This window comes from Montipora capricornis, chromosome 13, assembly GCF_036669925.1.
Source record: "Montipora capricornis isolate CH-2021 chromosome 13, ASM3666992v2, whole genome shotgun sequence".
Lineage (NCBI taxonomy): Eukaryota > Metazoa > Cnidaria > Anthozoa > Scleractinia > Acroporidae > Montipora > Montipora capricornis.
This window is the reverse complement of record NC_090895.1, coordinates 27,728,286-27,740,173: the sequence shown is the minus strand read 5'-3', so window position 1 is coordinate 27,740,173 and position 11,888 is coordinate 27,728,286. Positions and strand designations below refer to the sequence as shown.

At 35.9% G+C, this 11,888-nt stretch overlaps 2 protein-coding genes across 2 annotated transcripts in view; one reads left to right on the top strand and one right to left on the bottom strand.

Annotated features, from left to right (window-relative positions):
- The window catches only part of LOC138029681 (ribosomal RNA processing protein 1 homolog A-like), a 9,598-nt gene extending 1,765 nt beyond the window's left edge, over positions 1 to 7,833 (top strand). Inside the window, exons 3-14 of the mRNA XM_068877422.1 lie at positions 389 to 446; positions 1,195 to 1,280; positions 1,567 to 1,628; positions 1,988 to 2,048; positions 2,816 to 2,887; positions 3,878 to 3,942; positions 4,115 to 4,214; positions 4,549 to 4,646; positions 4,887 to 4,906; positions 4,994 to 5,775; positions 6,221 to 6,308; positions 7,221 to 7,833. Of these exons, the coding sequence (XP_068733523.1) occupies positions 389 to 446; positions 1,195 to 1,280; positions 1,567 to 1,628; positions 1,988 to 2,048; positions 2,816 to 2,887; positions 3,878 to 3,942; positions 4,115 to 4,214; positions 4,549 to 4,646; positions 4,887 to 4,906; positions 4,994 to 5,775; positions 6,221 to 6,308; positions 7,221 to 7,393 (1,665 nt within the window). The 3' untranslated portion in view covers positions 7,394 to 7,833. The remainder of the gene's footprint in view (positions 1 to 388; positions 447 to 1,194; positions 1,281 to 1,566; positions 1,629 to 1,987; positions 2,049 to 2,815; positions 2,888 to 3,877; positions 3,943 to 4,114; positions 4,215 to 4,548; positions 4,647 to 4,886; positions 4,907 to 4,993; positions 5,776 to 6,220; positions 6,309 to 7,220) is intronic.
- Positions 7,834 to 8,527: 694 nt separating this feature from the next.
- Positions 8,528 to 11,888, bottom strand: LOC138029684 (prefoldin subunit 2-like). The gene is made up of 3 exons (XM_068877428.1): positions 11,730 to 11,888; positions 11,031 to 11,154; positions 8,528 to 9,327 (listed from the first exon to the last, which is right to left on the bottom strand). Exons 1-3 carry the CDS (start codon positions 11,861 to 11,863, stop codon positions 9,151 to 9,153), a joined length of 435 nt encoding a protein of 144 aa, XP_068733529.1. The 5' UTR covers positions 11,864 to 11,888; the 3' UTR covers positions 8,528 to 9,150.

The window sequence follows — 11,888 nt, the reverse complement described above, 5'->3', positions numbered from 1 at the left end:
TGGCATAGAAATGCTCTTACAAAGACTCCTTGAAAACTCAATTATTTTCTGGTTCTTGAAAACTCCTTGAATACTCTTGGAATTTTATATACAAAATCCAGCACAAACCCTATATACTGTACTTCTTGATTAGGGTCCAGAGTTCTTGAATATAGTTTGTCATAGAAGATTGTTGGGAGGCATTGTAAGACAAGACCAAATATCCACCGTCTTAATTCTAGAAAGACTTCAAATGCAAGCTAAGATGAGTTGCCTTTAAAGATGAGGTCTCTTTTTATACCCTTAGCAATGAGAAATACAACCATCAGACTAGCCACTAAAATTATCATGCAGTCATGTACTTTTTGAATCAGTTTAACTCTTTTGAATAATTTTTATTTCTTTGTAGGAAGAACTGGCTTTAAATATATCTCAACTAGTTCTTAGTTTCAGGAATGAGAATTCAGGTAATAACACACATCATTCACAGAAAGAAAGTCTTTTCTTTGGCTTATGTTAAAGAAAATTACACAAGATATTGACTACCATTGTCCTGTTTCTGCCAACAGCTTATTCTAATAAGAGAACATCTTATTCTAATAATTCTATTACTTTTTACCTGGAACTCTTTTTTTTTTCATCCTGCGTAAGAAGATTTTCTTTATTTACTCAGCTGAAACGTCATGGTTTTCTGTGATAAAAGAAGCAAAATATTCCATACTGATTTTCTGTTTGGGTCCTTTAGCCTTTTAAAAAATAATCAGAATTTTCACTTCCAGTGGGGCACAAAACTGCGCTAGTATAAAGGAGACTGGGCTGGGGATAGCAGAACTGTGACGTCAATGTCAGAACGAAATTTTTCCTGAGAGGTCGAATTTCCTTTTTTTTGATTCAGAAAAGTCGTTGAAACTAGTTCTCAGATGCATTGTATTTGGTTGTAATAATGCAATTTAAGACAAAAGAACAAAGTTTCTATTCGAAAAATTCCCCGTGATCTTGTATTGATGTCACTGGCCTTACTAGCATCGTTTTGTACTCCCTTAATTAAGTGAAAATTCTGATTCTGAAAAGGCTTCAAGGCATAGAATAAAAATCCGTATGAAATGTTTTGGTTGTTTTTATCTCAGAAAACCGTAATGTTTTGATTGAGTAAATTGAGAAAAATATGTCATATACACTTTATACACATTTGAGCCTTGGTTTTTTTTGTCTTAGCTGTGCTCTTCATCAAAGCTTTCTTTAGAACAATGCAAAGAGAATGGCATGGAATTGACCAACTTCGACTGGACAAGTTTTATATGGTAAATTATGTCTTAAACCAGGTCTCCTTGTTTCTGTACTTCTCAGCGTCCTTTATGAAGTGTGGCAGACTTGATTATTCAGGAAACAAAATTGTCAATGTCCCAGAAGGAAGAGCAGAAGAAAAAAAGAAGTAAAACAACATTACTGTATTAGAAATTCCTAGTTTGGTAAAGAATGGGTTAAATGTATTTCCTTTTAAATCATTCAAGTCTGGTATGGGAAAGTTTGCCCATTAAGACAGCCTTTAGACCAGTGAGTGACTTGTAAACTTCTCTCTTTTTGCAGCTGATTCGTTTCTTTCTAAAAGAAACTTTTAACTTTCTTAAGAAATCTGGATGGGCTGAAAGGTGTGTTATGTTAATTTAACATGAATTAACTTTGTTTTGGGGTCTTCTTTTTCTTCATTTCTTTGTAAATCCTTTCATGTTTCATAGAATCATTTTCTTTGTACAATACTTTGCATTGTGCTGGCAAAACATTAGTTATCTACTCAGCTAGCTTAAGTCTCCCTTTCTGTTGATATTTCCCGACAACTTGTGGAGACTCTGTACTGTATGTGTCTGCATCTGTCTTGAAAAAAATTATTAATTTTTTGTTTATTGTCATGCACAAAGCAGACTAGTTTTTGAAGCAGGAATTCTCAAAGTTCACATAATACTGGCCCTGACATTAATAATATTTTAGTTTCTTCCATTCTTTTGTTTAGGTTGGTCACAGATGTGAGCACAATAATTCAGGAAGAACCCTTAAATCCAAACAGTCAAGCAGTACGTGGTTTGAAAGAAACATTAAATTGAATTTTGTTTTTTAGGACTGAGCTGCGTCGTTGCTGTACTTTGCGACGGTGATTAGCCACAAAAATTATTATTATTATTATTAAATGAAATAATGCTTTCTGGGCAGTTATCCCTGGTTAGTGTGTCACCTTTATACAGCACATGCATTGTTCAATGACAGTTATATTTGGTTTAAAATATTTCAAACTAGTTTAATTTTGACTTTTCCTTTGGTCCAGATTATGATAGTAATGAATGCAAGTCAAAGGAAAAACAAAATTGAACTGGTTTTTAAAAAAATTAAACCAAGAAATGACAGCCATGTTGGTGTCCCATGCTTATTATTTAAAATTGAACTGTATTTTTTCTCATTATTAAACAACATGGTGGCTGCTCAGGAAGTTAGTATTAAAGTGAGTGAGTGAATAGGGCGGTTTTCAATTGAGTGTCAAAAGTAATTAGCAAATTGCATTGGTTTTGTATTACTTCACTCATTGATTAGTTCAAAGTTTTCACGCCATATTTTGTCAACCAATCAGAAGTGAAATAAAAACCAATTATTGTGGGTTGTGTATGCACATTTTCCCGCGCTTAGTGTTGGCTATGTGTAATTACTTCAGTTTTGATTGGTTTACTGGATTGTCTCCGTCCTTTTTGATTGGCCAAAGTAATTACTTTGGTTTTGGTTTTACGACACTCAATTGAAACTCGCTCTAGGCTGAGTTAGTTATTTTAATTTTTGAATGCATTCAACATAGGTTCCTGATGGAATCCGTCTCCATGTAGTGGCTTTATATTTAACAGAACTTTCAAGTGTTGCAGATGATCAGGTACACTTTTAGTGACAATGTGGTGGTGTCTGATCAGACGATTAATTTACTTTTGGTGAAGGCAGTTTCATTTGAAAACTAAGGGGTAAAAATTAAGTGAAATATTAGCCAGCAAGCAGTTAAGCTGAGTGGTTGGTCTAGACAGGGCTTTGGACAGGGTGCAGGAAAAGAATTAAAATTGTGCAGGAACGAACTTAAATTGTAAAAAAGGTTGATATTATTCATCGTGGTGAAGTACAATAATAATAAAGTATTCTCGTGTGTCTCACAATGTGGTCACTTGTGATGCAGATTGCGACGTTTCAACTGCATACTGCTAGTCTTCATCAGGTGATGAGGTTACACCTTTTATGCAGGATGCTCCACTGCTGAAAACCAACCAATCATTGCCTGATGAAGGCTAGCAGTATGCAGTCGAAACGTCGCGATCTACATCACAAGTGACCACATGGTGAGACAAACGAGAATACTTTATTATTATTGAACTTAAATTATTTGGCAAATTGTGCTGGGTTTCGCAATGTTTCTTTAAGCTTGACCAATGCACGGTCAAAAGGTCGTTTGTTTTTTTGAAACACATTTTTTATTTTTAACTATCTTTTAAAAATCCTTGGTAATAAAAACAGGCTTCATAATTAAGGAATACATTACCTTCATGTAGTCAATTGACAATAATTATTGTGATGGTGTGAACGTTTAGGGTAAGGGTCACCCCCTTAAAGGAATCATAAAACCCAGAGAAAGTAACTTAAACATTTGAAAATTTCCCTCTTTATGATAATTATTGTTGTTATATCAATATTAATTTTAAAAAATAAATGGCAACCCCATGTTTTGTCAAACAAACAAAATATCTTGAGTACGTTTTCTCAAAGTTAGAGAAAAAACGCTAGTGAAAATGGGCAGTTCAAGTGACCTCTTGTGCATTGTAAACAAAGTTTGTTATTTGTGCAAAGTGTTTTTAAGTAATTGTTAGCCTCCTCTTTTCAGATGACAAGTGATGTGTTACTAAAGCTGATGGATCCTTTGTTTTTCCTTGCAGCACATTCTAAGAAGTATATTTTCATTTTTAACCTAGCTAACTTCGTAGTTTTCTATCGTACAAAAGTTGAATTTCAGTACAGTAAAACATAGGTTTTCTTAAGTCAGATCTTGACTTTGCCAATTTGAAATAAAAAGACGAAGCTCTTCAATAATAAACGATTATTTATTGTTTTCTTCGTACAGTACTACTGTAAACTATGCAGTGAAGAAGAGTGTTTTTGAAAATCTGATTCAAGGTGAAAGAGAGAACCTTGAGGAAGAGCAAGATATCCTGATCTCCAAGGTGGAGTAATATAGTAATGATGTTATTGAAATAATGGTGGCCTTGATTATCGAATTAACCCATTGACTCCTGGAGGTTCCTCATTGACAAGTAAAATCGTCTGGCGTTAGACAGAGTAAAATACTAAGTATGACCGGTTTGGGCCAGTTTGGGTATCAAAGGGTTTGTTGCTCCATTTGGAGAGTACGCAACATTAATGCACCTTTTTGTTGTTCTTGGTAAAATAACTTTATTGCTCGATAGAATCGAACTCAATTTGTTTATAAACTTTGGCTATGTGGCTTAAATTCTCTCCTGGATTTCAATGATAATAATGATTAAACTTTTTTCTTAGGTTGATTTTGCTGCAATGGCCGACAGATTATTTTCTCTGGCAAGTGACAGGAGTATCTTGAGTCGGAACAGAAAACATTTGTTTAATTGTGTTAAAAGGTATGGCATACACTTAACTGGGTATCTGGATGAACCTGTTTTGGGTGTGGATAAAACCAGTTAGACCTTGGTACACTGGTTTGACCTGGAACCCAGAAATTGGTTATTTTGGAAGTATATTAAAACGAATTTAAGTTATCAAAAGAGTTATTTAGTTTGAGTATTAACCCTTAAGTTTTCTTCTGCAATGTACAATTCATGTAAGTAAATCTTGTTCCTTTCCTTTTTGTTTTGTCACAGGTTTAGAAAGCATGTGAGAGGTATGGAATAATTATTCTGTTTGCCATATAACTGGCTAAAGCCAGCTTCTAGCTCAAGTTTAACTGAGCTTGTCTTGTTTTGTTTAGGAAAGAATGAAAAGGATCCAAAGCCTGTGCATAAAGGGGAATTATTGAATGGGTTCTCGGGTGAATCAAACAAGAGTGGTGCAGCAAGTGAGGGCACAGATATGACAAACACTTTGGAAAAAAATGATGTTGTTGTTGAACAAAATGAATCAAGGGAGAGAAAAAACAAGAAAACAAAGAAAGAAAAGGGTACAGAGACAGAACAGGCGAAGTATTTGTGCGGTAATGATAAAAATGGAATGAAAACGAGAAAGAGAAAAATGAGCAAGAAAGAAACTATGGGTGATAATGAGTTAGCTTGTGGTAAAAAGGAAGCTTCTGATGAGGCTAAGGTTGAACAGAAAAAGAAGAAAAAGCCATCAAAGTCTTTGGGTGATAGCAATGTTGATGTTGAAATGGTAACTAGTAAAAAACAAAAATTGGAACATGGTGGTGATGACATTGAACAGGCAAATATGGTGAATGGCAGTAAAGGGAAAAGAAACGAAACACTATTAACAGAAACACTATTAACCGCAGTTCCAACAAGTAGTCCTTTTATAAATGGGAGTGGAACAAAGGATGTTGAAGCTGTGAATGATGTTGCAGTAGATGTATCAGACAAAGAGGATTCTGCTTCAATCAAGGCTGAGAAAAAGCTTCTGCAAAAAGCTGCAAAAGGTGGCAGTGAACCATTTGCACAGTTTAGGAAGAGCTCAATCTCTCCTCCAGCCTTTTTCAGAAGATGTGTGTCAAAAACACCAAAATCAGCACCACCAAGACCAAAGGCAAATGGTGTGCAGGTTAGGTGATAAGGTTGAAATCTATTCTTCACAATCATTGATCAGAGGAAGGTTGACACAGTGGCGAGAGTACTTGCCTACCAGGGTTTCCGGGGAGAAGATCATTATTTTTGCATTTTATTGATAATTGCATCGCCAAAAGTAGAAAAAAAAAACAAGGAATATATTTTTTGCTGGGAGGGTTGAAAGTTATCAATTTTTGAACCTTCACCCCATGGATGGATTTTGTAAAAAATTCAATGGACTCTAGTTGGGAAAGAGAATACACAAAGGATTTACAGCCAAATTTGGAGAGGGCATTTGGCACATTTTTTCTGGTGAGTGGGGGTCCAAAAACACTTCCTCCTTTTTCTCCATTTTAGTATTATCAAGTATAAATAATTTATAGGTTTTCACACTTACTGGACTTTGTATTTAAGTATGTCATCTAACATTCTTGCCGTAGGACCAAACTCCAGGATCAGAACCAGCTAAAGGAAGGCACAAGAGAGTTCGAATTGAAGTGTCCAAAAACACAGCACACACTCCCCAAGGTTTGTTTCCCAAATTTGAATTTTTTAGTTTCTTAAGCTAAAAAATGGACAGTAGTCAACATTAGTTATTGAAATAATTATCTTCTTGTCGATTTGTGTTAAAGTGTTGTTGAATACTAAAGGCATTATAAGAAAAACACCAATTATTGAATTAACTTTGAATCATCATGATAGTTAATTCTATCTACAGTATTATATCCTATTTATCAATAACATCTCTTCATTAACCTACAGCCACGGATAAAATTGTTAATGATTATAATAATGATTATAATAATAATTATTATTATTATTAATGTTATTGTTATTGTGATAAGAAAATTTCACGAAGAGAACAATGGGAGAGAAGAGGGACCAGAGAAGGTGCCAAACATGTGTACATGTACATTCTGCACATCTTTCATTAGAACTGGTGAGAATGGCACCCTTTGACATTTCAGTTCTAGCAGTGAACCAAGTAATCAGGAACTAATGAAAGTTACTGTACTGTACTAGTTAAATGTCAGTTCTCTGGCTAATCGCCTGTAGCTCAGTGGTATCATATTGTAACAGTTACTAGTGATTAAAGGTCAAAGGTTGACTTCTGGTAAGGAGCAGTCTGATCTTTTTTCAAGTACACCTGAATTATCAGGTATAAAATAATACATTTTTGCATGGTTTATTTCTCAGAAATTCAACTCAAATCACAGACTAAAAATCACAAGGCAATGATGGTTCATACTGTAACTTCAAATCTAGGCCACTTGCAAAATTTCAGCCAATGTTTTTGGGCAAAATTGAAAAACAGCTAAAAACCGGCCTCTTATGCCCTGGGCCCTTCAATTTTCATTGAGTTGACCCCCCCCCCCCCCCCCTTGCCTTGCTTGCTATGCCTCCTTTACTAATGCTTTGACTATTACTTTTATTGGCAAGATTATCAACGCAGTTTAAAGGAAAGCCCAAGGATTCCATTTGATGCAAGCAAGACTCCCAACCAAGGATTATTGAAGTCTCCACCGAAGCCACAGAGAACACCGTTGCATTTTCAAAAGAAACCAAAGCAATCAAAAATTGCAAAGAGGCCGAAAGCTATTGATTTCTTTTAAATAATTTGCTACTTTGCTCACATAATCCTTTTTCTTCATAAAATTTGCTTTTCACTCAACAAGCAAAAAGTTGAACCTTCCTTTCAAGGTTGTTGTTTCTTTTCTGGTGGTCATGAAAAAAAATGATGTCAAACACTTAGTCACCTCTGAATCCTGTTACACTGTATTTGTGTCCAGGACAGCTAATAGTTAACAATAATGATAAATTGTTAATTATTCGCTGAATAAAAGCAGAGACAAAGTCGATGGCTTTATTCACCAAGCTTGGGGTGAATAACCGTTTAAATTTAGCTAGGATCTTCCCCAGCTGAGAGATGCACAGTGCTCTAGAGGTGGTTCAGAAAACTAGTTCAATCAACACTTGATGATCCAATTAGTTTTGTTTTGATGCACTTGTTGTTGACATTTTTATTTTACTAGAACAATAAATTATGAATTTCATCTGTGATCATCATTAGTTTTCTTGGTGAACATTGAAAATATCACTTAAAGGCAATATCCGATCTCACAAAAAAAAAACCGCAATTGCCTTATTTTACCTTATTTCCACTGGGCACTACCATCGCAATCAGCTTTGTAACACAACAATAACCAGAACAAGAGCAATTCTAAATTTTATTCAGTTTATTTGCACAAATGCTTTCTTTTAAAGGTCCCTTTCCACCCTGAATGCATTGCACAAACATGAGCTTTAGCTGAGAGTCTTAAATGCAGGGTAGGCCTGCAGGGCTGGTGCAGTGGTGAGAGTGCTTGCTCTTTGTCAGTGTGTCCAGGACTCAATACCACTTGAAGGATAAGTTTGTTTTATGCTCTTCTCAAATTGTTATCCCCTCTCATCAAAGACAGCATTTTATTTTAAGGGAAAAGGAGGTTAATCAACCCATTGACGAGTTAAGTCTCACAATGGGTTAATGTGAACATAGTTTTTGCGTGGATGTAGAGGTTGGTAATATGATATGTCCCTCCCCCCCCCCCCCCCCCAAATTACTGTACATGTAGTACAGTAGATAATTTGATAGGCTGGTTCACTCATAAATTATTAATGATTTTTCAATGGATGATTTAACGTGTCACATGGAAACCTTATTACCTTGGCCTCTGTTATTATAAATATAACTGTGCACAACACAAAAACACTTTAAATCAGGGGTTTTATTAGAAGCCAGGACCCGGCTAATAGCACCTGTCTATGCCAAGTACAGTACCCGCCTTTGCTCAAAGGAGGTCTCAAGACCAAAAGCCAAACTATACACTGTACATATGGGTGCCCGCTTACTCTATCACAAGGTCCCTTCTACTTTAAAACTTAATGAAACCCCTGTTTAATGTTTCATTTTTGAGGTCTTGATTTTAAACTGCTCAACATGCAAGAGACACTTTGGGAGATTTAATGACAATCATTATCAACAAGTAAATGGTGATCTCAAGGTCTACACAAACCTTAATTTTTCATCGGATGGGCACCAAATTTTTTTCAAAGCTTTATCAAGAACATTTTCACACACAGCGATCATGAATTTTCAGATGACTTTATCCACTTGAAAATCTTCAACAAGCAATGCTTGTTCCAAAACCAAGTACATGTACTGTCCTCCTTGAAAAAAACGCATCTTTCTCTTGTAAGCTTTTAGAAAAACTTTGAGATACACCATACGCACATGGTGTAAGTGTCAATGGTTAGTCTGTCGTTTGGTGTCTCTTAAATATGCTGAAATATGACATTTTTCTTCACAACTATGCTGTTAACACAGTCCATTTCACGAACCATCTTGGGCGACAAGAACACCTGAGGACTTCTCAGCACTCTTTAAGTCTTCAGTTGGTGTACTTTCCTTTTCTCCTCTAACATGAATGTTGTGTTTTTCTTTGAAGGCTGATAATTGCTTTTCCTTTGCCAATAGGGATTCTTTTAACTTGCCAATTAGACCTCCAATCTGCCGACACAATGAAAGCAAAAGGATTAATGACCAATTACATGTAATGGCTTCAGTTTCAAATTCTAATACTTAGGCCAAAGAGATAAGGTCACGATATTAAAAGCAAGGACAACAAAGCCACAAAAACCCTTTTGCATGTAACAAAGGCCTAAGGGTATTGTGAGGCAACAGCATGTGGTAGCCATAGCAATCACAAGGAACTTAAAGATCTACATGTATGATGACAACGTCAATGAAAACGTCAAAAATTTAAAATTACAATTAAACAAACTTTTTGTTGCTATGTCAGTTTGCTAAACTTCTTCAAACTAGAAGAACTATACGTGAACAGTCTGAATTTGTAGAATAGTGTTTAAAGCTTAGAAACAAAAATTTGCTGCCATGATTGTGTTCAAACTTTCCATAAAACTTTGTATTAATTTTGGTCATTTCAGAAAATGGATGAGTTATATGTATGTACAAATGTTGAAAAGAGATATACAGTGTGTAAATAATCATCGTTAAAAAATGTCTGGTTAAGTTCTCATTGTTGTAGTTCGAAACTAATTTATCCCAGAAAGGGTTAAGTGAAAAAGATGAAGTATCGTGTAAACAGTCAATAGTCATCATGAGGATAATGAATTGCCCTTATGAACAAGAAAAACACTTAATAAATTTTAACCTGCCTGGTTAAAAAGGCTGAATTTGATTTTTCTCCCTGGAAAAATATCACTTTGAGCCAGTGACACACAGCTTGACAAATGCAGCAGCTTTTGCTCAACTAAGGTAATGTTCATGGTGAGTACTGAAATAGGCCATTCACTAAGTTGAACTTTGTTGAACATACACAACAACAACAATGGGGTTACGTTTATGCAAGCGTTGGCTGTGTAGCACTTATATTTCAACAGAATTAACTATGAGATGGTGATATGAAGTGCTATTTTCTACCCATGTAAACCATGTGAGTGTTAGCCCTGTATGTACATGGGTAGAAAATAGCACTTCACATCACCCTCTCATAGTTAATTTTGTTGAACATAGTTGAGTAAAAGTAGCGATGAGGCCGGAGCCCATCCATTCTACAGCTGCCATTAAGTTGACCAATAAATAATAATTACAGTTATTTATTGGTCAACTTAAGAGTACTGTACAAGTCAGAAGTGGCAGTACATTCTGCCATGTCTCTAAGAATCTATAAATTAGGGAGTCGACCTTGAAGTGTGTAACTTAACTCTTTTCCTTAAAACAATGCTGGGATTTTAGGACACCAATTTTATGCCCAAATATGGACACAAATAAGATAGAAACTGCACGCACGGGAAACTGCACGAATGAAATCCCAATAAGCCCCAGCACTGAACCAGAGTCAAGCAATTTAAGGCCATGAGCTTCTGATAGAACATAGTTCATCTACATGTAGATGGACTGGTTATGAACCTCTGGAAACTTCAAAAGTGAGATCATTGACATTTGCACTTCATGTTAACTTGACCGTGGTCATGCACAATATCGTTTGTCCTCAGTATACAACTGTCTTTGGATAAAGTAATGGAGACTTTGGATTGGCTCTTTTACAAAAAAGGGTGTTGTTTGCACATGGTCAGGGCCAAAACAGCAAACAAAAACATAAATCAAAGAAACATACATGTGTACTTGTCCAGTGCCATAACCATCTCCATAACATTATTATAAACAATGAATATACTGTAAGAGCTAACCTGTTCTTTGTTATTTTCAAGTGCTGGTAGGACGTCCTTCACTGTTCTCTCAACTAGTACACCTCCAATCATTCGAAAGCACCGCCTTTCAGGTTCCACGCTTTTCAACGCCTCAATCACAATGCTAGTGTTAAGGTAAACTTCATTATTATTTCAAAAACATTTAAAATTGGCAAAGATTCTGAGCCCAGCAGCTAAAAATAAGGCCTTTTTTGTGTCTGACATAATAATTTATTCAAATCTCAGTGCCATTTATGCAGGGAGTCTATTGCTGTATTTGTAAATCCTGAAGACTCGTTGTCAGTTTGGCATCCCCCACCCCCCCCTCCCCGCATGGATAAGGCCATCAGAATTCGACTGGTAGGAATCTTTTTTAAAAGGCACCGACAAAATAGTGATGGGGTAGGAAGGATTTTTTTCAAAGGGATCCGACAAAAAAATTCGACTAGTAGGAATCTACTATGAAATAATATATGAAATGGATCGTAAATGGAACGTCCCTAGGCGAGAAAGGGGAAGGTTAGCTAGGGGATGGGTACATGGATACTCCCTAGGGTATACCTAAAGGATCTGATTCCCATTTGAGATTAAGCCGTAAGAGAAAATAAAATAAGAAGCCGAGATTGGCAAATCCACACCAAGGTTCTAAATTTGCGCGTGCGATTGTGAATAAACTTGGCAGCTATAATAATCTCTTACCTGTGTTCATTCACTTCCATTTCTAGCTCTCCTAATTTTCCAATTATGCCCCTGACTTCCTGCCTCATTTGGTTAAACTGCATGATAATCTCTTGGTGATCCAAACCTCCTTTCGATTTCTTCTTGGCCGCCATTTTGAAGCAGAGACTATCCCAAGTT

What these genes read in the sequence shown, in the direction of transcription:
- LOC138029684 (XM_068877428.1), bottom strand. Translation starts at nt 11,863, where the DNA reads ATGGCGGCCAAGAAGAAATCGAAAGGAGGTTTGGATCACCAAGAGATT. An exon ending in ATGGAAGTGAATGAACACAG is followed by an intron (nt 11,155 to 11,729) that starts GTAAGAGATTAT and finishes CCTTAACACTAG; the next exon opens with CATTGTGATTGAGGCGTTGA. An exon ending in TTGAAAATAACAAAGAACAG is followed by an intron (nt 9,328 to 11,030) that starts GTTAGCTCTTAC and finishes TTGTGTCGGCAG; the next exon opens with ATTGGAGGTCTAATTGGCAA.